This window comes from Ranitomeya imitator, chromosome 6 (assembly GCF_032444005.1).
Source record: "Ranitomeya imitator isolate aRanImi1 chromosome 6, aRanImi1.pri, whole genome shotgun sequence".
NCBI classification, from domain to species: Eukaryota; Metazoa; Chordata; class Amphibia; order Anura; family Dendrobatidae; genus Ranitomeya; species Ranitomeya imitator.
Genome location: NC_091287.1, coordinates 174,405,456 through 174,431,601, shown reverse-complemented (window position 1 = coordinate 174,431,601; position 26,146 = coordinate 174,405,456). Strand labels below are relative to the sequence as shown.

The 26,146-nt window shown below is 41.9% G+C and overlaps 1 protein-coding gene across 1 annotated transcript in view; it reads right to left on the bottom strand.

The window, feature by feature from the left end:
- The window catches only part of STAC (SH3 and cysteine rich domain), a 550,486-nt gene that overhangs the window by 416,587 nt on the left and 107,753 nt on the right, over positions 1-26,146 (bottom strand). The window contains exon 2 of the mRNA XM_069730312.1: positions 566-851. Within this exon, the coding sequence (XP_069586413.1) occupies positions 566-851 (286 nt within the window). The remainder of the gene's footprint in view (positions 1-565; positions 852-26,146) is intronic.

Genomic DNA, 26,146 nt, shown 5'->3' with positions numbered 1-26,146 from the left:
ATAATATAACGTCTTTTTCTCCTTTTTCAGGTAACATCGGGGGCTTATCTACAGCATTACAGAATGCTGTAGATAAGGCCCTGATGCCGGTGGGCTTACCTCACCCGCGATTTTTGGGGTGACAGGTTCCCTTTAACCAATCTTTTTTTTACGCACTCCACATGCCCAGAACACTGGAGGCGCTTAAAGATACATCTAGTAAAGCGGATCTGTTACAAAAGGAAGAAAAACAGTTTGCTTCCATTGTTCCTTAGTTTGCTAAAAAATGTAATACTTTTAATTCTTTAGAAGTGAATGACAACTGAAAATGTGAACAGTGCCTTAAGAAACATGTGTTCTGCAAGAATGTATATGTATTATATGTAATGCATAATGACAAACTGACCTGGTCAAGTGCCAAATAAAATAAGACTTGTGTCCTACTGAGTGGCTGATAAGATAGCGATAATAAAACAGTAAAGAAGGTTTTGTATCAGATAATATGATCATACAAGTAAAATAATGGTGAATGAATATGTGTCACATCTGTACAGAATCCTTTCGGCTGTTATAAGACTTGTCTTACCTACAATCATGTGGTTGCACACATCACAAAAAGTGGGCTTTTTAAAGACATGCTCCTGAAAAACATGTGCTTTGCTGTCGGGTGGCTGTGGGACTTTGGTAGGGGTTGAAGGCTGAGTCTCGGAGCTCTGGATCTGGCTGGCATTGATCGGACTACCTTCTGGCTCCAAATCTACTTGATCTACTTGGAATTTCATTTCAATATTAGTTCTTTGGAAGAAGTTGTCAGCACTTTTACTCCGTACACTCTTGGTCTTGAATGACAGTGATTTCTTTAGTTTTTGGAGCTGTAAACAATAAAGAAATATTTGGAAATCAAACATATGACATTCATTTAATAATTTTTTGCATCAAAGTATTATCCACTTAAGAAAGTTTGTAACGGAAAGCTAACCCCTCATAGCCTTGTAGAAAGCTAACAAAATCCCTTTTTCCCATTCATTTGATATTTCTTATTGATCTAATATTTAGAGTTCTTCATCATTACAGCATAAAGGCCAGCTTAGAAGAATTCTATAAATCCCTTTCTAAAAAGAACTATGGGGTCAGTTCTACGATAAAAATACACAGTGTGACATTTTCTATAGACATATTCATAAATAATTTATTCTAGTAAAGTCAAGTCAAGTGAAGGTTATATTTGACCAAATCCAGGAGAACCCAATTTATAATATGTCATAAAGTCCTGCATGGTAGCATCAAACAAATGCCATACATGGGACATAGGGACTGAAGGGTAAATCAGTCTCGCACTGTTGAAAAACTTAAATACTGTGAAAAGGCCAAACATTTAAAGAAAAAAAACCTCTCATTCTTTAAAAAAGATTTTCTCTCACATTATGTCAATTATATTTTACCAGCAGACACTGAGGAATCAAGAGTAGTAATACAATGCCTTGATGCCTTGAAAAAGTATTCATGGCCCCTAACCTTTTCCACAATATTTCACATTACACACACACACACACCTAAATGTATTTTATTGGGATTTTATGTGCTATAGCAATACAAAGTAGTATTTATGAATTGTAATGGAAATAACAGAGTTTTCTAAATATTTTAAAGATATAAATCTGAAAAGTGTGAGATGCATTTTGAAACTGTGTTAAGAAAGAGGTTCACGGCACTGTATGTAAAAGCAGTTTGCTGTTCTACTGTTATGAAGCTGAAACATGTGTTAAAGTAAATCTGCTACCAGGATTTTGTTACCTAATCCGAGGACAGCTTGGTGTAGAGACAGAGACCCTGATTCCAGTGCTGTGTCACTTATTGTGCTGCTTGCTGCAGTTTTGATAAAAACACTTTTAGCAGCAGGAGATCATCACTTAGAGCACTAGTAAACCTGCTTCCATGTAGTCCTCCATATTCACGAGCTCTGATTGTCAGCTTTCTGCCTATGCACAGTGTACACAAACACAGAAAACTGTCAATCAGTGATGCGGGTTATCCAGAGTTCAGCATTCAGAAAACTGGTAGATCTGCAGCAGATAAACATTTGATTTTATGAAAACTGCAGCAAGAAGCTCAGTAACTGATACAGCCCTGGAATCAGGGTCTCTGTCTCTATATTATGCTGCTTTCAGGTGGGTTAGCAATAACCTCGTGACAGATTCCCTGTAAGAATAATGGAAGGAATAGTATAAATAATAATTAGAAGGTCAAATAAAGGAACAAATGTATATATCAGTGTTGCTGGCTGAAAACATGCACACAGAGCGGAGCCGAGCCGGGTGCCACAGCAGACATAGAGAGGAGTGCTTCGGTCAGGAGCATCAGTGCCAAAGAGACCTGTGTTGCCTGCCGCCAACAGCGGGGACCAGGGAGAGCGGGATGTGCAGTGTGTGCCTAGTGATAGCCAGGACGTGACCGTGAGTACCGCACATGTGCTGCCCCCAAGAGAGATCACACACAAGACTTGCACTCTGACGTGGGGAGAGAATAGTTGTCATGACCGTCTGTTACCTGACTACCCCCATTTCAGTTAGTTAATGAGCCACGTTGGGCTCGCACCGGACTGTGGCCCGTGCCTTTAATAGCCACATTAGTATATGGACTAGGCCCAGTGGAAGGTACCGGAGACCGACCACTGCCGCCAGAAGATGGAAAAAGCGACTACAGTAACTTCCAGGAGGAGGCGCTGCACCCGCCATTGCCGGTGCTATTTAGTGCGCAGCAGGAGCTGCAGTGTGAGAGCTTCCTAATTGTTGAGTTTGAACTGTTGCATTTTACCATGCCTTTAACCCCTTTACCCCCAAGGGTGGTTTGCACGTTAATGACCAGGTCAATTTTTACAATTCTGACCACTGTCCCTTTATGATAATATAACTCTGGAACACTTCAACGGATCTTGGCGATTCTGACATTGTTTTCTCGAGACATATTGTACTTCATGATAGTGGTAAAATTTCCTCGATATAACTTGTGTTTATTTGTGAAAAAAAACAGAAATTTGGCAAAAATTTTGAAAATTTTGCAATTTTCCAACTTTGAATTTTTATGCCCTTAAATCACAGAGATATGTCATGTAAATAATTAATATGTAACATTTCCCACATGTCTACTTTACATCAGCACAATTTTGGAACCAAAATTTTTCTTTTTAGGGAGTTATAAGGGTTAAAAGTTGACCAGCAATTTCTCATTTTTACAACACCAATATTTTTTAGGGACCACATCACATTTGAAGTCATTTTGAGGGGTCTATATGATAGAAAATAATCAAGTGTGACACCATTATAAAAACTGCTCCCCTCAAAGTGCTCAAAACCACATTCAAAAAGTTTATTCACCCTTCAGGTGTTTTACAGGAATTTTTGGAATGTTTAAAAAAAATTAACATTTAACTTTTTTTCACAAAAAATTAACTTCAGCTCCAATTTGTTTTATTTTCCCAAGGGTAAGAGAAGAAATTGGACCCCAAAAGTTGTTGTGCCATTTGTTCTCAGTACGCCGATACCCTACATGTGGGGGTAAACCACTGTTTGGGCGCATGGCAGAGCTCGAAAGGGAAGGAGCGCCATTTGACGTTTAAATGCAAAATTGACTGGAATTGAGATGGGACGCCATGTTGCGTTTGGAGAGCCCCTGATGTGCCTAAACATTGAAACCCCCCACAAGTGACACCATTTTGGAAAGTAGACCCCCTAAGGAACTTATCTAGAAGTGTGGTGAGCACTTTAACCCACCAAGTGCTTCACAGAAGTTTATAATGCAGAGCCGTAAAAATAAAAAATCATATTTTTTCACAAATATGATTTTTCTCCCCTAATTTTTTATTTTCCAAAGGGTAAGAGAAGAAATTGGACCCCAAAAATTATTGTGCCATTTGTACTGAGTATGCCGATACCCCGCATGTGGGGGTAAACCACTGTTTGGGCGCACGGCATAGCTCGGAAGGGAAGGAGCGCCGTTTGACTTTTCAATGCAAAATTGACTGGAATTGAGATGGGACGCCATGTTGCGTTTGGAGAGCCCCTGATGGGCCTAAGAATTGAAACTCCCCACAAGTTACACCATTTTGGAAAGTAGACCCCCTAAGGAACTTATTTAGATGTGTAGTGAGCACTTTAACCCATCAAGTGCTTCACAGAAGTTTATAATGCAGAGCCATAAAAATAAAAAATCATATTTTTTCACAAATATGATCTTTTTGCCCCAATTTTTTATTTTCCTAGGGGTAAGAGAAAAAATTGGACCCCAAAAGTTGTTGTGCCATTTGTTCTGAGTATGCCGATACCCCACATGTGGGGGTAAACCACTGTTTGGGCGCATGGCAGAGCTCGGAAGGGAAGGAGCGCTGTTTGACTTTTCAATGCAAAATTGACTAAAATTGAGATGGGACACCATGTCCTGTTTGGAGAGCTCCTGATGGGCCTAAACATTGAATCCCCCCACAAGTGACACTATTTTGGAAAGTAGACCCCCTAAGGAACTTATCTAGCTGTGTTTTGACAGCTTTGAACCCCCAAGTGTTTCACTACAGTTTATAATGCAGAGCCGTGAAAATAAAAATTATTTTTTTCCCAAAAATTGTTTTTTAGCCCCCAGTTTTGTATTTTCCCAAGGGTAACAGGAGACATTGGACCCCAAAAGTTGTTGTCCAATTTGTCCTGAGTATGCTGATACCCCATATGTGGGGGGAACCACCGTTTGGGCGCATGGCAGAGCTCGGAAGGGAAGAAGCGCCATTTGGAATGCAGACTTAGATGGATTGGTCTGCAGGCGTCACATTGCATTTGCAGAGCCCCTGATGCACTTAAACAGTAGAAACCCCCACAAGTGACACCATTTTGGAAACTAGACCCCCCACGGAACTTATCTAGATGTGTTTGACAGCTTTGAACCCCCAAGTATTTCACTACAGTTTATAACGCAGAGTCGTTAAAATAAAAATTAATTTTTTTCCCACAAAAATGTTTTTTTTAGCCCCCCAAATTTTTATTTTACCAAGGGTAACAAGAGAAATTGGACCCCAAAAGTTGTTGTTCAATTTGGCCTGAGTATGCTGATACCCCCATATGTTGGGGTAAACCCCTGTTTGGATGCACGGGAGAGCTCGGAAGGGAAGGACCACTGTTTTTCAACGCACAATTGGCTGGAATTGAGATCAGATGCCATGTTGCGTTTGGAGAGCCCTGATGTACCTAAACAGTGGAAACCCACAATTCTAACTGAAACCTCATCCCAAACACACCCCTAACCCTAATCCCAACCATAGCCCTAACCACACCCCTAACTCACACACCTTACCCTAATCCCAACAGTAAATGTAATCCAAACCCTAACCCTAACTTTATCCCCAACCCTAACTTTAGCCCCAACCCTAATCCTAACTTTACCCCCGACCCTAACGCTAACTTTAGCCCCAACCCTAACTTTAGCCCCAACCCTAACCCTAACTTTAGCCCCAACCCTTACTATAACTTTAGCCCCAACCCTAACCCTAACTTTAGCCCCAACCTTAACCCTAACTTTAGCCCCAACCCTAACTGTAGCCCTAACCCTAGCCCCAACCCTAGCCCCAACCCTAACCCTAGCCCCAACCCTAGCTCTAATGCTAGCCCCAACCATAAGCCCAACCCTAGCCCCAACCCTAACCCTAACCCTAGCCCCAACTCTAGCCCTAGCCCTAACCCTAACCCTAGCCCTAACCGTAACCCTAACCCTAGCCCTAACCCTAACCCTAGCTCTAACCCTAATGCTAACCCTAGCCCTAACCCTAATAGGAAAATGGAAATAAATACATTTTTTAAAAATTTTTATGTTTCTCTAACTAAGGGGGTTATGAAGGGGGTTTGATTTACTTTTATAGTGGGTTTTCTAGCGGATTTTTATGATTGGCAGCCGTCACACACTAAAAGACACTTTTTATTGCAAAAAATATTTTTTGCGTTACCACATTTTGAGAGCTATAATTTTTCCATATTTTGGTCCACAGTCATATGAGGTCTTGTTTTTTTGCGGTACGAGCTTACGTTTTTATTGGTAACATTTTCGGGCACATGACATTTTTTGATCGCTTTTTATTCCGATTTTTTTGTGAGGCAGAACGACCAAAAACCAGCTATTCATGAATTTCTTTTGGGGGGGGGGGGGCGTTTATACTGTTCCGCGTTTGGTAAAATGGATAAAGCAGTTTTATTCTTCGGGTTAGTTCGATTACAGCAATACCTCATTTACATCATTTTTTTATGTTTTGTTGCATTTTATATGATAAAAACTATTTTATAGAAAAAATAATTATTTTTGCATCGCTTTATTCTCAGGACTATAACTTTTTTACCGCTGATGATGCTGTATGGCGGCTCGTTTTTTGCAGGACAAGATGACGTTTTCAGCGGTACCATGGTTATTTATATCAGTCTTTTTGATCGCGTGTTATTCCACTTTTTGTTCAGCGTTATGATAATAAAGCGTTGTTTCTTGCCTCGTTTTTTTTTACGGTGTTCAGTGAAGGGGTTAACTAGTGGGACAGTTTTATAGGTCGGGTCGTTACGGACGTGGCAACACTAAATATGTGTACTTTTATTGTTTTGTTTTTTATTTAGATGAAGAAATGTATTTATGGGAACAATATATATATATTTTTCTTTATTTAGAATTTTTTTTTATTTTTTTACACATCTAAAACATTTTTTTTTAACTTTTTTAATTTGTCCCAGGGGGGACATCACTGTATAGTGACAGATCGCTGATCTGACACTTTGCAGAGCACTGTGTCAGATCAGCGATCTGGCGTGCCCAGCTGCAGGCTTACAGGCGCCTGCTCTGGACCCGGAAGTACTCCCTGCAGGACCGGAAGTAGCCCCGCGGCCATTTTGGATCCGGGACCTGTAGGGAGGAGATGCACGGTACAAGGTGAGCAAATCGCCTTGTACCGATCGACTCAGGGAAGCAAACATCCCTGCGCGATGCTTCCCTGTACCGCCGGCACACTGTGATCATGTTTGATCGTTGTGTGCCGGGGGTTAATGTGTCAGGAGCGATCCGTGACCACTCCTGGCACATAGTGCTGGATGTCAGCTGCGATAGTCAGCTGACACCCGGCCGCGATCCCCCCGGGAGTGCGGCCGATCGCGTATGACGTACTATCCCATCGGTGGTCATACGGGCCCACCCCACTTCGACGGGATAGTACGTCATATGTCAGAAAGGGGTTAATACCATTAACTCTTTACCTCCCTGCGTGGAGTATCTCCCCTGTAAGTAAGCCTGTTAACCCTTGTTCTGCCTCCCGTCTGTCACTGCATCAAGCATGCTTGATATCCTACATCAGTACCAAGTAAGTGCTAGAAAAGCAAAGGATACCAGGCAAGGATGTCCAGCCTAAAAGTCAAAATGGGCTGCAATGTGGAACTGGGGTGAACACTAAACAAGGGCAGTGCAAATGAAATTGAACTTCTCTTCTTTGGATATTTACACTTGTGATTGCTGGACTGCCAGAGACAAACTGATTGCAAGAACCTTCACATATAATTTGGGAGTTATATCCATCTGCTTGAGAAAGGTTTGCAAGCAGATGGATATACTGCTCACGTTTTGATTTGCCTCTCTAACAATCATACGAGCAGCTCTCACTGAAATTGCGCTTGGTCTTCCAGACCTTATTTTGACCTCAACTGTTCCTGTTCACTGCCATTACTTAATTACTGTACATTTCAAACTGAGGAAAAGGCAACTTGAAAACACTTTTCTATCTTCTCATAGCCTTCTATTGCCTTGTGGGCATCCACCACTTTTATTTTCAGAGTGATAGGCAGCTGCTTAGAAGAAGCTTTTCCTAATGATGATAATGAACAAGCTATAACACTAGCAGGCTAATTAAGATCTGAAACTTTGGACCGAGTTATCTGAGCACACAAATCTTCAAGGAAGCCCAAACTTTTGCATCTTACTATTTCCCTTTTTGAAACTTTTAAAATGATAAAAAATAACTACATGGCATGGTATGGTATTTAAGGGAGGTGAGAAGCACCCAAGTGTCATGTCAAACCATTTACATCAGTGTGGTCTGCATGCTAGACAACCTACAGGGATACCTGACTACATCACAAGGCACAGGCCTCATTGTCTTACATGGGCCAGGGAGTAACTAGCTGGACGAGGTACAATTGGGCTGATTAACGCTGAGTGCAAAAGATGGCCGCCAACGATGTTGGAGTTGTCAAGGAGAGAGCTATGTATCAGCTATCTGCCACCAGATTCATCTTTGCTGGTGATGGTGTTACCAGGTCCGGCATTAGCGGCAGGCAGACTGACTAGGCAGCTACCTAGGGCCCCCTCTCCCCTAGGGTCCCCAGCCAGTGGCATGTCGCTAATAGTGGCACACCACACAGCCGCTATGGGGCCTGTGATTCAGTCGGGCCTGCTCGGCGCCAGCGCTGATTCCCCCCTGCATGCCTCATTCAATGATGGAGGAGAGAGCATCAGATGACGCTCCCTCTCCCATCATTCCCCTCTGCCTCTGACACTGCAGGTGCGTGATGATGTCACTTCAAAACTCACCCACTGTGTGTCGGGCAGTACAGCAGCTGAGACCAGAGCCAAGCTGGGAGCTGCGCAGGGAACGAGGAGGATGGGTGAGGATAGTTTGTTTTTATTTATTTTATATATCAGTGAGTGAGTACTGGACTGTGGGGCTGAATTATATTCTCTCGGGGGAGCGTTGCATTTTATTCTATGGGGGTCTATACTATATTCTGAGGGGATTGCATCATACTCTATGAGGGTGCTACATTATATTTTATGTGGAGGTGGCCTGTATTATATTCTATGGGGCTATATTATATTCTATGGTGGGGCTGTATTATATTCTATTGGGGGGTTGCAGGATACTCTATGAGGGGGCTACATTGTATTCTATAGGGGGGCTGCATTATATTCTATTGGGGGGCTACATTATAATTTAAGGGGAATCTTCATTATACTCTAGGAGGGGGCTACATTGTATTCTTTGCTGGGCTGCATTATGCTATATGAGGGGGCTGCATCATATTCTGTGGGTTGACTGCATAATACTCTATGAAGGGGCTACTTTATATTCTATGGGGGGCTGCATTATACTATATGAGGGGGGCTGCATTATACTATATAAGGGGGCTGGATTATATACTTGGGGTTTGCATTATGCCTTATGAGGGGACTACATTATATGCTATGGGCAACTGCATTATACTCTAAGAGGGGGCTACATTATATTCTATGGAGGGGCTGCATTATACTTTATGAGAGGGTTTACATTATATTCTATGGGGAGCTACATTATACTGTGTGGTGTGGCTGAAATATACTCTGAGGGGGCTACATTATATTCTGTGGGGTGGCTGCATTATTCTCTGTTGGTGTCAGGTAAAGACCTTTGGTAACCACTACCCCAGCTACAGAGGACACAGAAAGGGAAATGCAGAGGACTTTTACCCACAGGTACAATGAGTCGAGGGTCCGAAGTCTACCGTAGGTCTATCAGCAGCCAGGAGCCGGCACCCGAGGATAGTGGAGGTGCTCTGGAATACTTAGCACCAACAAGACCTGCAGTCACGTGACCGCACTTCAGAGAAGGGGACGGAGCTACTGCAAAGCCCCACTGGGAGCCGACAGCAGCAAAGGAAAGAAAAAGTGAAGAGGAGAAAACAGTAGTCAGGTCAGCAAAGCAATAATATCATACACTGAGAGGATGGTGTAGTACATCAGTGACAACCAAAGGAATATCAAGACGTAGCCAAAGGTCATACACAAAGAGGGCGGTGAGGTACAGAATCAGCAGACAGAAGACTTAAACAGAGACGAGATCTGATCAAAAACCAAGCAGACATACAAGGATAGGCACGAAGCACAGGCAGAGCAGGGTCAGACACACTCATTTTAGAGTATAAACAACAGAGAATGACCCCACAAAGAGCCTATAAAAACCCTCTCAAGATCCCAAAGAGAGGCCGTCCACATTAACACTTAAACCACCAAACCAGAAAACTCAGCGAACCATGACAGTACCCCCCTTCAGCGGGGGGCCTCTGGACCCCCTGGTCTCCCAGGATATCAAGCATGGAATGCCCGAACCAGATGATCAGCATACACCAATCTGGCTGGCACCCAAGACCGGTCCTCTGGACCGTACCCCTTCCAAAGTACCAGATATTGTAAAGACCTAAGAACCCACCGGGAATGTTCAATGTATTGCACTTCAAATTCCATGTGTCCATCAACAAATACCGAGGGTGGAAGGGAACCTGGATCCTTCACCACCGAACCCAAGGGTTCTATGGAATACATTATGGAGTTTTAAAGAGGGAGGAAGACATAGGCGATATGCTACAGGATTAACCACTTCGATTATTTCATAAGGAGCAATGAATTTAGGCCCCAGTTTGGCAGAGGGTAATCGAAGACTTATGTTTCATGTAGAAAGCCACACCTTATCTCCACTCTGTAACATCTGAACAGAGTCCCTCTTATTGTCCGCAAAATGCTTATATTTCCCTTGAGCTCTGGAAGTATTTAAACGAGCCTTTGACCACAGATCCCTGATCCGGTTGACGCAGTCCTCAGACCCCTGACAACTATAATCCAATCGCGAGAATTTTTCAAAATGAGGATTTAATCAATAATTAATAAGAAATGGTGATCTACCATGTTGAAGGCGAATTACGCCAGTGGCAAGACATCACACCAGTCATTCTGTAAGGCAGAAGTCAAACATCTGTTCAAGTGACTGGTTGGTGCGCCCAGTTTGCCCATTACTTTCTGGATTGTAAGCTGAGGAAAAAGATAGAGATATCCCCAAGTTTTTGCAAAAAGCCCACCAAAACTTAGCTACGAATTGTGCTCCCCTATCGGATGCAATAATCATAGGCACCCCATGTAGACGAACAACCTGAGAGAGAAAATGTCTAGAGAGGGTTTCTGCCGACGGTAAACTAGCCATGGGTACAAAATGCGCTAACTTGGAAAATCTGTCTACAATTACCCAAATTACGGTATTACTCCGGGAAAGAGGAAGGTTGGTGATGAAGTCCATGGACAAATGAGTCTTAGGTCTCTTCGGAATTGGTAAGGGCACCAATTCCCTAGCCAGCCGGCAATGAGAGCTCTTGGAACGGGCACATACCCCACACGCAGCTACATGTTTCTTAATCTCAGAAGACATTAACGGCCACCAAAAGACCCTCATAACTGCTTCAAGTGTGGCTGTAATACCTGGGTGAGCACCCAATTTCGAGTCATGGAACTCCCACAGGAGTTTGGTGGGAAAATGCTGTGGAACAAACAATTTGTCTTCAGGTTCGGATCTAGGAGCTAAAGATTGAGCCCCCATAATCTCCTGCTCCAATTCCGATGACAGTTCAGCTATAACCACCCCGGATTGAAGAATGGAGGACGGTGGGTCGGGGGCGGACAGTGGCTCAAAACTATGTGATAAAGCATCTGCTTTCACGTTTTTAGACCCTGGATGTAAAGTAATGGAGAATTGGAATCTGGAAAAAAAAGTGACCAGCGGGCCTGCCTGGAAGTCAGTCTTTTAGCTGATTTGATATACTCCAAATTTTTGTGGTCAGTGATGACCGTGATAGGGTGTGCCCCCCTCCCAAAAATGCCTCCTTCAAATGCCAATTTGATAGATAGAAACTCTCTATTTCCTACATCATAGTTTCTCTCCGCTGGAGAACATTTTTTTGAAAAATAGGCGCAAGGCCTAAGGTTAGTCAGAGTGGCTGAACCCTGTGACAACACAGCCCCCACCCCCACCTCTGAAGCATCAACTTCAACCACAAATGGCGTGGATGGGTCCAGTTGAACCAAGACCGGAGCAGACATGAAGCAATTTTTTAAAATTAGAAAAGATTGTCTAGCTAAAGGGGGCCAATTCCTGACATCAGCCCCTTTACAGGTGAGATCAGTGATAGGTCTATCAGCAGCCAGGAGCTGGGACCTGAGGAGAGTGAAGGTGCTCTGGTATAATTAGCACCAACAAGACTTGCGGTCACGTGACTGCACTTCAGAGAAGGGGACGGAGCTACTGCAAAGCCCCACTGGGTGCCGACAGCAGCACAGGAAAGAAAAAGTGAAGAGGAGAAAACAGTAGTCAGGTCAGCAAAGCAATAATATCATACACTGAGAGGATGGTGTGGTACAGCAGGAATAAACGGAGGGAGGTCAGGACATAGCCGAAGGTCATACACAAAGATGGCGGCGAGGTACAGAAACAGCAGACAAGAGACTTTAACAGGGATGAGATCAGATAAAAACCAAGCAGACATACAAGGATAGGCACGAAGCACAGGCAGAGCAGGGTCAGACACACTCAGCTTAGAGTATAAATGACAGAGAATGACCCCACAAAGAGGCTATAAAAACCCTCTCAAGATCCCAAAGAGAGGCCATCCACATTAACACTTAAACTACCTAACCAGCAAACCCAGCGAACTATGACAGTTGGGTGGCTGCATAATTCTCTGTGGAGTGGCTGCATTATGCTCTTTAGTGACTGTATTATACTATATGGGAGCTGTATTGAGGACTATGGGGAACACATTATACTATATGAAGAACTATGGGGTGCATTATACTATTGGAATGGAACATTATGAGGAGAGTATTATACTATACGGAGGACTATGGGGAGTATATAATACTATATGGAGGACTATGAGGAATGTATTATACTATATGGAGGACTATGGGGAGTGTATAATACTATAAGGAGTACTGAGGAGTGTATTATACTATATGGAGGACTGAGGAGTGTATTTTACTATAAGGAGGATTATAGGGAGTGTATTTTACTATATGGAGGACTATAGGGAGTGTATTATACTATATAGAGAACTATAGGGAGTTCTGACGAAGAAGCGAAACGTGCGTTGGGGCGGCAGGGATGCCACATACACAAGATAGATCGCATGTAAGTGCTGCTCTTTACTGTTTTTTGTGTCAATGCCATCAAAAATGTCTTAGGGCGTTTTGTTGTGCCCCTACACTTAGTAGTTAATGTGCATTGTGGTCACTAGTTCCTGTATGTTTAATAGCTATGTAGGCACTCTGCTGGATCTCTAGTTATATACACATCTATAGTGGCTTATCCCTGCTTTCTTAGCAGTTACCTTGGAGTTATGTTATTTTATTTTTATAAATATTTAATAAAAGCGTTTTGATACTGGCACTCTATACTGGTTTCTCTCTGTGTTGTTCTAATACTATTCAGTTTTTTGTGCTTTTTGTTATGATCTGGGTTTAATGTTGTAATTATGAGGAGTGTATTATACTATACGGAGGACTATGGGGAGTATATAATACTATATGGAGGACTATGAAGAATGTATTATACTATATGGAGGACTATGGGGAGTGTATAATACTATAAGGAGTACTGAGGAGTGTATTATACTATATGGAGGACTGAGGAGTGTATTTTACTATAAGGAGGATTATATGGAGTGTATTTTATTATATGGAGGACTATATGGAGTGTATTATACTATATTGAGGACTATGAGGAGTGTATTATACTATATAGAGAACTATAGGGAGTGTATTATACTATATGGAAGACTAGGAGGAGTGTATTATACTATATGGAGGACTATAGGTAGTGTTTTATACTATATGGAGGACTGTGGTGCACACTATACTATATGGAGGACTATGGGGTGTATTATACTAAACAAGCAAAATGCTGCATTTTGATAGAGTGATTGGATTGAAAAAATATCATTGTTCTCAGCAGCACATCGCCCGATGAAAACTGCAGATGTGCTGCTGATAACATAATATTGTATGGGCTGTATGGGGACAGATTGATCTATTAGTGATTATTCTATCCCATCATTATTACTCAGCCGGTGGCAAGAGGCCAGGAATCAAGCATAGAATGACTTCAATATTGTCGATCTCGCTCGTCCAGCTGCCTGAACTCAGCGCACGTAAATACAACTGAAATGCTTCTGTATGATAGATGCAATATGTTAGTATTTGGGGCCCCATTTTAAACTTTTGCCTGGGGCCCCACTTTGCCTAAAACTGGCCTTGGGTGTTACAGTGTTGGCATGCGTACCTAGTCAATACAGAACTGCCCTACACTTTGTGAATGGTACAGTGACACGCCCCTACTACTTGAGTAACATCCTTAATCCAGTCATTGTGCCTTTGCATGAACCACACAGGCCTACTTTCATCTTCATGAACAAAAATTCTGCAGCTCATCGAGGTCGCATTATTAGGGAACGGCTGCTGGAGATTGGGGTACCTCAAATGGAGTGGCATGCATTTTCTTCAGACCTGAATCCCATAGAAAATCTATGGGATCAGCTGAGTTGCCGTATAGAGGCTCGTAACTCTGTACCACAGAACCTCAATGACTTGAGGGCTGCCCGTCAAGAGTGGGATGCCATGTCTCAGCACACAACACCTCGACGACTTGTGAACAGCATGAGATGTCATTGCCAAGCTGTAATTGATGGTCATGGGATCAGCTGAGTTGCCGTATAGAGGCTGGTAACTCTGTACCACAGAACCTCAATGACTTGAGGGCTGCCCGTCAAGAGTGGGATGCCATGTCTCAGCACACAACACCTCGACGACTTGTGAACAGCATGAGATGTCATTGCCAAGCTGTAATTGATGGTCAATGCCACATGACAAGTTATTAAGACACTGAAATTTTTGAGAGGTAGACCCACAACTGTGGTTCACTTTTGTTTCAATAACGTTTGAGATGAAAAAAATCATCATTGCATGCTTCTACCTAAGTGCCCTACTTTCCTGATATAATTGTAGTGTAAACTTTTTACAATTGCCATAAATTTCAACTGAAAGCCAAATATCCCTAACTCTTTTTGTGATTAATGTATCACGTCTGGAGTGCTGCCATTTTTGGCTGTATGTATGTAAGAGGAGGCACCAGTACTCTAGAAGAGCTCCACTGAGATGTACTGTACCATTAGTGCATGAAGGCTTCCACCTGCTGGCTAGATGGGACCATGCAGAACCAACCAGCATTGGAAGAGTTGCAAGAGGGAGGATTTTAAATAAAGCACCGGATCAGGTGCCTTTGATGACGAAGTTGCTGGATATAAAGGTCCAGGGCACCAATCCGAAGAGTGGTTTGGTGCCAAGAGAGAGAGAGGTGTGGACGTGGACCAGAGATGATGCTGAAGACAGAGCGACAGGCCTCAGTAAAAATCATGTGCTTGCAAGCTGCTGACTGCTGTCAGAGCCCGGATGTCACCAAGTGGGATCCGAAGAACTGAGTACGCCGGTCAAGTCCTGACTACACCACTAGAGAGCCAAAGCCCAGCCACCTTTCCCCCAAGCCCAGTAGACCCTTGACCCCGGTCAAGCAATAAATATCCAAGAGAAGGCTTCGACTAAGGAAGTACATTTGCAGTGTTAGAAGAAAGACAGAAGTGAGCCAGGCCATCGCTTCTGGTATGAATGCACGGTACAGAGATTGGCCTGGGCTAGGACAACAGGTGGGGGTCAGCTGGGACAAAGGAGGCTTATTGTTCCTTGATAGACTTCATTATGAGGACTTATGGCCTAGCGGGAACACCTGGTGACCTCCACCAGGGCCATTGTGTCAAGAGGCACCAGCATAGAGGCTCTCTGAGAGACACCAGTACAATCTTTTAAGAGACTTCTCTGTTATTCAAATTGAACTTTAACATACAGTACAGACCAATAGTTTGGAGACACTTTCTCATTTAAAGAATTTTCTGTATTTTCATGACTGTGAAAATTGTAAATTCACAATGAAGGCATCAAAATTATGAATTAACACATGTGGGATTATATACTTAGCAAAAAAGTGTGAAACAACTGAAAATATGTCTTACAATCTAGGTTCTTCAAAGTAGCCACATTTTGCTTTGATGACTGCTTTGCATACTCTTGGCATTCTCTTGATGAGCTTCAAGAGGTAGTCACCGTAAATGGCCTTCTTACAATCTTGAAGGAGTTCCCAGAGATGCTTAGCACTTGTTGGCCCTTTTGCCTTCACTCTGCGGTCCAGCTCACCCCAAACCATCTCGATTGGGCTCAGGTCTGGTGACTGTGGAGGCCAGGTCATCTGGCGTAGCACCCCATCACTCTCCTTCTTGGTCAAATAGCCATTACACAGCCTGGAGGTGTGAATGTACAATTTTCATAGTCATGAAAATACAGAAAAATCTTTAAATGAGAAGGTGTGTCTAAACCTTTGGTCTGTACTGTATATTGTATCTTCTGCATTGTATAATACACTTGTGTTTGCACTCTTTTCTATTGTTTAACTGCTTTCCATTTTTATAAGTCTCCGCCATGCCGGAAGCAATAAATAAATTGTTGTCTGTTCCTGCCTGGTGCATATCTGTGAGATGCATCCAGTCATCTGCTAACATGTATATATAGGATGCTGGGTCAGTACCCTGAAGCTTGCACATCTTTGAAAATATCAGTTTTATATAGTGTTGCTTTATTGATATATGCAAAGTACATATGGATCAAAAGAACAGAATATCTCACTGATAAAGCTTAAAGGATATGTACACTCTTTGAGGGCATTTTTTAATTCACTTCAACAGGTAATATATGCAGTGAGATTGTCCATAATTTATTGACATGCTATGGATTTAAAATACCACAGATCAATTTCCACACTTGTTCTGCACATATTTTTTCAGCACTTTTTGTATGAAATTTGCTAATATCTCCTCCATTTTGCTGGTACTTAATTGTGTTGTAGGTTTTCCTCCTGAAAAATCGTAAAGGACATGACACTATGTATCCACACTGTGTGAACAAAGAATTTTTCTTCCTCCTGAAGATTATTATTCCCATGTCCCCATTGAAATAATGTCCAAATGAGTGAAAATGTGAGGAGTGGGATAGGAATAATATTACAGATGGTGTGCGTCTTCACCAGAAATGTTACTGCAGTCAAAGTTAATACGAATTTTAGAAATGTATTGTCAGTTTTTAATTAATCTATAACTTGTAGATGTAAAACAGTAGAGTCAACTGTTCTTCATCCTTTTACAAGAGAATATTCAAACATATTTGCTCGCCAGATTGCGCCCACTAATGTTGTCTGTAGTTTCATTTTTACCACATTGGCATTGTTTATTTTGGGTGTATCAACAAGAGAAAACACTTATTTAATGCTATATTTTATCTATGTGGTGTTTTTGGGAAACAAATTATGCATGGATAATGCCCGACTTTCAGACCTTGGACAATATTCCTAGGTACTGTATGTGTAGTCCTGGGATGACCAAAGTTGTATATATGAGAGTTGTGATATATGGTGTCTGAATGGTGTTAAAAAGGTGTCCAGTGTCTGAGCGGAGAGGGCACGTGAGTCGGATAGGGTGTGCATGTGATGATGTGCTCAGGCATGGAAGGCTTTCACAGCTAGGAAAGGCCCTTGACAGATAGGTGAGGTATAAATGTAACGCATCAGGCTACATTCCTAAAGGAGTGGTTACCTCTGTGACTGCCCTTGGCATGAAAGACTGGCCGTCTTAGAGCAAATCAGCCATTAGTCATAACTGATAGTGGTAAAGCATGGGAGGAAAAGGAGAGTTTGCCTGCAGGCTCAAATGAGGGCAAGACTGGAAGGGAGGTTGCTGAGGGAAAAACAGTGAGCAGTGATACAATCTCTGAGGCTGTGAAAGACATGAAGATCCAGTTTTGTCAGCTCTATGACACCCACATAGAACCATTTGATAGAAGAGGCACCATCTTGGCATGATTGACACAAAAAAATGTGTTTATTACTCATATTAATACTCACTAAAAGATCTACCATATTTTTCTTCTTATTAGATACATTTTTGCCCAAAATTTTGGGGGAAAATAGGGGTGTGTGTCTTATAATTCAAATATACCTTACCGGCCGTGGTGGAGCAGAGTCGCAGAGTTGCTGCAGGAGGAGGCAAGAGTGGCTCGTTGCTGCAGGCCACAGGCTAGGATCGGGGGGGTGACAGGTGCGACACTGCGGGTGTTCGGTGTTGTGGGGGCCCCGCTGACATTTTGTGAAAACCCGGGACCCCCTGCATTTCCATGGTTTACATTGCGGTGGACTCCTGGAAAATGGCTGCCGGGGGCAGTGCATGCACAGATGGAGATCTTGGCACCAAGATCTCGGGAAATGAGATCTCAGCGCCAAGATTTCCATCTGCATATGTGTCACCCCCAGCAGCCATTTTCCCAGAGTCCACTGCAAAGTAGAGCATGGAATTTTTGGGGTTCTGGGCTTTCACAAAATGTCAGAGGAGCCCCCACATCACCTAACACCCGCAGTATCACACATCTGAATACCCCTTTCTCCCAGTCTGGGGTCCTCAGCATCACTTCACCTGCCTCCGCTTGCAGTAACCTTGGGACCCCGCCTCACCACAGTCACCACCCCAGTAAGCAATAAGATGCATGGATTGTAAGAAGCACCACCATTTGATTAAAAAAAAAATGTTTTCCTATTTTTCTCCTCAAAATTTGGGGTGCATTTTATAATCCGGTGCGTCTTATAAACTGCAAAATACGCTATTTTAAATTTCACGTGAACTTATTAATACAAAGGAAATCCAGAATACTTGTTTCAGTGCTGCCATTAGGGGACAGCTTGGAGGCCCCATATACATTGTATCATAGGAATATAGTTAAGTAGGAAAAATAGCACTGCTGATGTAAAGAATCAGTTCAGGTTATTGTGTCCCACTTTTATTGGCTCAACAAAACCAGGCCGCAAGTCTGTGCATTTCAGCGTCATGCCAACACTTTCTGTAGATAACAATACACATTAGTCTGTCCTCCAATTCTGATCTAATTGTCAGGGGCCACCAACATTAATCTAACGAGTAGGAACGGCTTTACTAATTTTTTTCCTGATAAGTAAAGGACCATTATTTTGGACAAATTTTCTTTTTACCCCTCATGAAGCCATTAGAGTAACATTTTAAAACTATACCGTACAATAGAACAATACACCATTGTAGTAATATAAAGCTGGATAAATAAAATATAAAGGTATTTCATTTCACCCGAATCCACTACAGTGAGTCACATTCACTTTCCTCCTAAAATGGCTTTTCTAATCGCCTAGCAGGGGATGTAGCAATCCGACCTCATTAGTGCATCTATGGAGGGAAAATTATAGAATCATGAAGTGTCTAGAATAACATTCATTATTGATGTGACATGTGCTGTAATTTAGAAGGGTTGTACTAAGCCAATTAAATTTCATCTTTTATCTTATATTACCAGATTCCTGCTGCACAAGTAAAGACATTCAATTCAATCATAACCAGCTTTTATTGCATATCTTAGGCTTTCTCCTAAATGGTTATTTACTTTCTTTCAAAATACACTTGGTGTTTCGATTTGCCAGAGGAGTCTTCATAGCAGTGAAAGAATTAAATCAATGTGACATGTGGCACTGATGCTCAGGGAATGTATTGTGTACAAAATAATTTATGATGAAACAAGTTGATATGAGCCCCTTACTGCCTTCTGTATGTGAATAACTGTATATATATATATATATATATATATATATATATATATATACTAAGTAACATGTTACAATATTTACATACGGCCTGATTACCTATGAAAGGAGTATAGATGTGTGTATGGGGGGAACAAGATTCAAGATTCAAAGAAGCTCCACCAATTGTCACGGATCGCTGCTTCGTGGTGTCACTTATTCGTCACGTGCCTGCTCTCACACGTGACTTTGGGTTGTGCCTGCAAGGGTTAATCTATGTCCCCACTCTCCGTCCAGCATTCAACCTCTGTCCTATGCTGTAATGGGAGCATAAATCACACACCGACCCAGGCCACACACCCGCTCATACACGCTGCGACCACTCATCGAATACACGGGCGATGAGTCCCAGAAATAACTAATTAAAATATGTTTATCACTCATAAGTAGTGTTGAGCATTCCGATACCGCAAGTATCGGGTATCGGCCGATACTTGCGGTATCGGAATTCCGATACCGAGATCCGATACTTTTGTGGTTTCGGGTATCGGTATCGGATCCATAGGGATGTGTAAAATAAAGAATTAAAATAAAAAATATTGATATATTCACCTGTCCGGCGGCCCCTGGACATCACGCTGGTAACCGGCAGGCTTCTTTGTTTAAAATGAGCGCGTTTAGGACCTGCGAATGACGTCGCGGCTTCTGATTGGTCGCGTGCCACCCACGTGACCGCCACGCGACCAATCAGAAGCCACGACGTCATTCTCATTCACTAAACTCCTAATTCTAGGAATTGAAGACCTGCGAATGATGTCACGGCTTCTGATTGGTCGCGTGGCGGTCACATGGGCGGCACGCGACCAATCAGAAGCCGGGACGTCATTCGCAGGTCCTAAACGCGCGCATTTTAAACAAAGAACCCTGCCGGTTACCAGCGTGATGTCCAGGGGCTGCCGGACAGGTGAATATATCAATATTTTTTATTTTAATTCTTTATTTTACACATTAATATGGATCCCAGGGCCTGAAGGAGAGTTTCCTCTCCTTCAGACCCTGGGAACCATCAGCATACCTTCCGATACTTGGTGTCCCATTGACTTGTATTGGTATCGGATATCGGTATCGGCGATATCCGATATTTTTCGGGTATCGGCCGATACTATCCGATACCGATACTTTAAAGTATCGGACGGTATCGCTTAACACTACTCATAAGGCTCACACACCTCTGCTCCATGAAGTCTTTGGTGTCTAAGCTTAACTTACACTTCATCACTTGTAATAAAACTTGAGCTGTGTTGCATTAAGCCTTAATAGAGCACCTCTTACTGACAATATGTGGTCAGATCTGTTTCATTTGTTTTATTTTGTTCACAATATTCATTTTTTCCCATTTCTTAAATTGCATCAACAAAGCACTCTACATAAAATCCCTACTTGCACCAATACCTGCCACCACTGTGGAATGCAATCTACAGTAGTTTCCCTTTCTTAGAAGCACACAATAGAGACAACTTCATAGAAAGATAGATAGCTATTAGTATTTGGAGTGTTGAAAGACACATCATAGGTTTCCCTTAGGTAATCAATGTAAACATGTAGAAACTCATATAGTGGGGAGAGTAAGTATTTAATACACTTCCAATTTTGCAAGATTTCCCACCTACAAGGAATGAATAGGTCTGTAATTTTTATCGTAGGTGTACTTCAACTGTGAGATACAGAATCTTTAAAAAAATCCAGAAAATCACATTGTATGATTTTTACATAATTAATTAGCATTTTTTGCATGAAATAAGTATTTGATACAATAGAAAAACAAAATATTTGGTACAGAAGTCTGCAATTACAAAGATCAGAAGTTTCCTGTAGTTCTTGACCAAGTTTGCACACATTGCAGCAGGGATATTGGCCCACTCATCCATACATTCCTTCTTCAGATCATTGAGTTTCAGCTCCCTGTTGGGTTCAAGTCTGGAGACTGGCTAGGGCACTCCAAGACCTTGAAATGCTTCTTATGGAGCCACTTCTTAGTTGTCCTGGCTGTGTGTTTCTGGTTCTTGTCTTGCTGGAAGACTTAAACACAACCCATCTTCAATGATTTTACTGAGGGAAGGAAGTTGTTCGCCAAAATCGTGCGATACATGATCTCATCCATCCTCCCTTCAATACAGTGCAGTCGTCCTTAATCCATGACATCGTAATGTCTTATTAATGGTAACGTTTGGGACTGTGGTCCCAGCTCCATTTTTCCGGTCATTGGCCAGGTCCTACCAAATAGTTCTGGGCTGATTACTAACCTTTCTCCGAATCATCCTTACCCCATGAGGCGAGATCTTGAATGGATCCCCAGATGGAGGAAGATTGATAGTCATCTTGTGCTTCTTCCATATTTTAATAATTGTGGTAACAGTTGTTGCCTTCTCACCAAGCTGCTTGTCTATTGCCCTGTAGACCATCCCAGTGTTGTGCTGGTGTCCTTAGACAGCTCTTTAGTTTTGGCCATGGTGGATAGGTTGGAGTGTGATTGGTTGTGTGAACAGGTGTCTTTTATACAGGTAATGAATTCAAACAGGTGCAATTAATGCAGCTAATGAGTGCAGAGTAGAAGGGCTTCTTAAGGAAAAAACTAACAGGTCTGTGAGAGCCAGAATTCTTGTTGGCTGCTAGGTGATCAAATACTTATTTCATGCAATAAAATGCAATTTAATTGCTTAAAAATTAAACAATGTGATTTTCTGTTTTTTATTTTTAGATTTTGTCTCTCACAGTTGAAGTGTACCTACAATGAAAATTACAGACCTCTCCATTCTTTGTAGGTGGGAAGACTTGCAAAATCAGCAGTGTATCAAATTCTTATTTTCTCCACCAAATAGTCCATGCACATGTTGCTCCCAGATGGATGTTCACAATATCTATAATAGTTGTTGTCAACATCATGTTTTCTTTGTTGTTTTTTTTCTCCAAAATTCTGTTGTACATTGCTTGTCCTGTTTTGTTGATCAGTCTTACATCTGTGTCTGGGGACTGGGGATGAACCGATACACGCCTTGTGCATCAACCTACAACATTATTCCTTGGCTAGTGCACTCTTCTCTATTGGAATAAGAACTCTTGGTGGCTGGTACATCACTTGTATCACTCATAAAAACTTTCAGACCATGTTCAAGAATAGGTCAGTGTGCACAGTACTTTAGAGATGCAATTGAACACAAACATAGTGAGTGGCAGCTATAACCACAACCCCGGCACTGACAGGCAGCCGGCTCTGTATTGATGCACTGTTGAGCGGGTTAATAGTCACTGCTGGGGTGTGGATACAGCCGCTGATCATTGTGTATTGACTGAGCAAAGACTGAATGAGTGACAGAGGCTGCTAGTAGGAATAAAGTTAATTTCTTCCCGGCAGCATGGCTTTCAGTGCAGTGGCCGCATGGCTTCTGAAAGCTATTAAAGGGACTCGGTCAACACAGAAAGACTGTTCAAACCAACAACAGGCAAAAGCAGGTGAGAAGGTGAACTCAATTGTTTGTCCACTCCATGATGTACTGAGCACCTGTACTTTCAACCATCATACTGTGCTGACAGACTACCTTTAACCTGCAGATTAACCCCATATCTGCCAGATAATAGTGTTTTTTTTTTTTTGCATGACAAATAAGTTTGCCTCCCAAAGAATCAATTTCTACAAATGCAATCTTGAAACATGCAAGATAGCTTACCTCATCATATGATATAAAGATTACAATGTTTAGATTTGTGTATACTGTACCTTTTATATTGCTAGTACCCTCACACCCCTGGCACATAACAGAACAGAACGCTGTACGCTGAGCCTGTGTATCCTCTTAGCACAGAGCCATAACCATTGAATTATACAGTTTTTTACAGAAATATTCACCGCAGAAATCACAAGTCTTTAGGATGAAGTGACATGTTCTGGCAGGTATATTGCCAAGATACAAGTGACAATGGAACTTATAATATTGGGAGATTTTTAGTCATCATGGATCCTTCGTTGTCATTAACCCCTTACCGACATTGGGTGTAATAGTACGCTGATGTCGGACTCCCTCCCTTTGATGTGGGATCCGATGCTGAGCCCTCATCTTTTCTGGCACATGTCAGCTGTTTTGAAAAGCTGACATGTGCCTCTAACAGCCATGGGTGGAATCACGATCCACCCATCACTGTTAATCTGTAAAATGCCGCTGTCAATCTATGACAGCGACATTTAACACGCACTTCCGGAAAGCTCGCCGGAAATCCCGCCCATCAGCAATCCCGTCACGTGATCATGAGTCAACCATGGGTTAGCATGACAACCAGAGGTCTCCAGCAGACCTCTATGGATGTCACTGGTAGATTACTATGACTACCGCCCGCTAAACGGCGTGACGATAAAAAAGTCAAAACCAGAATTATGTTTTTTTGGGTCGCCGCAACATTGCATTAAAATGCAATAACGGGCAAGCAAAAGATCGTATCTACACCAAAATTGTATTATAAAAAATGTCAGCTAGGCACACAAATAATAAGCCCTCACCCAACCTGAGATCACGAAAATTGGAGACGCTACGAGTATCGGAAAATGGCACATTTTTTTTTTAACAAAGTTTGGAATATTTTTCACTACTTAGATAAAATAGAACCTAGACATGTTTGGTGTCTATGAACTCGCATTGATCCAGAGAAACATAATGGCAAGTCAGTTCTAGCACTTAGTGAACATGGTAAAAAAAACAACTGTGGTATTGAACTTTGTTTGCAATTTCAACGCACTTGGAATTTTTTTCCCATTTTCCAGTATGCAATACATCAAAACCAATGATGTTGTTCAAAATTACAACTCGTCCCGCAAAAAACAAGCCATCAAATGGTCATATTGACCAAAAAATAAAAAAGTTATAGCTCTGGGAAGAAGGGGAGCAAAAAACGTAAACACAAAAATGAAAATACCTCCGGGGTTTAAGGGGTTAATGGCCAATAGCAAATAAGACCTTTACTGATTTAAATTACCAATCAATGTAAAGCAAAGGGTTATTAACAGGACTTGCAAATATATCTGTGCAGACTAATAGAGGAAAAATCTGTTCTCTTAATAGGCTGAACATCATAAAAAATATTCTGTTCTTTGGAAAATCGGAGCTATTAAAAATATTAAAAAAGAAGTCCACATATTCACGAGAGGAGCTTCTGGGTAAGAAATGTTAGGGAAGCATTCCAGAAAAAGAATATGGATAATCTTTATTCTAATAACTATAATGTTATGTTTTGGGGCAAAATAATAGAAAATAATAGAAAAAGGTGGCTAAACACAATATGTAAGAAGACCACCAAGATCATGAAAGAAAACACTGAAAGGAAACAATTTATTCCATCTAATTTATCATTCATCAGAAAACCTGCTCTTGATAAATATAAGATTGTTTAAGTTGTAGATTGTAGATTTATGCAGACTTTAAAAATGATTATTTAGAATTTGTTGATCTATTGTATTTTAAGGATCAGCTTCTGTTTATTGTACATATTATGCTAGACAACTTATCTGGAAGTATACAGTGGGGAAAAAAAGTATTTAGTCAGCCACCAATTGTACAAGTTCTCCCACTTAAAAAGATGAGAGAGGCCTGTAATTAACATCGTAGGTAGACCACAACTATGAGAGTCAAAATGAGAAAACAAATCCAGAAAATCACCTTGTCTGATTTTGCAAGATTTATTTTGCAAATTATGGTGGATAATAAGTATTTGGTCGTTACCGAAAGTTCATCTCAATATTTTGTTATATATCCTTTGTTGGCAATGACAGTGGTCAAACGTTTTCTGTAAGTCTTCACAAGGTTAGCACACACTGTTGATGATATGTTGGCACATTCTTCCAAGCAGAGCAGTGATGTTTTGGGCTTGTCGCTGGGCAACACAGACTTTCAACTTCCTCCACAGGTTTTGTATGGGGTTGAGATCTGGAGACTGGCTAGGTTACTCCAGTACCTTCATATGCTTCTTACGAAGCCACTCCTTTTTTGCCCTGGCAGTGTGCTTGGGATCATTATCATACTTAAAGACCCACCCACGTTTCATCTTCAATGTTTCTGATGGAAAGAGGTTTGCACTCAAAATCTCATGATACATGGCCCCATTCATTCTTTCATGTGCATGGATCAGTCGTCCTGCCCCATTTGCAGAGAAACAGCCCCAAAGCATGATGTTGCTACCCCCATGCTTCACAGTAGGTATGGTGTTTTTTGGATGCAACTCAGCATTTTGTCTCCTCTAAACACGATGAGTTTTGTTTCTACCAAACAGTACTGCTTTGGTTTCATCAGACCATATGACATTCTCCCAATACTCTTCTGGATAATTCAAATGCTCTCTAGAAACTTCCAACAGGCCCAGACATGTACTGGCTTAAGCATGTGATGAGCTCTGAAGTCAGTAGGGTTATGGCAGTTCACAGCCAAAGAATTACGGTAATTTTACTGATGTCACTGCTCACACCGTGAGAAATTACTGCCAGTGCTCACGCTGCAAGCGATGATGTCAGCAAGGTTACTACAGTTCATCGGCTGTAAGCTGGAATCACCTTACCGACGTCAGCGCTCGTCACAGCAGCCAGATTCA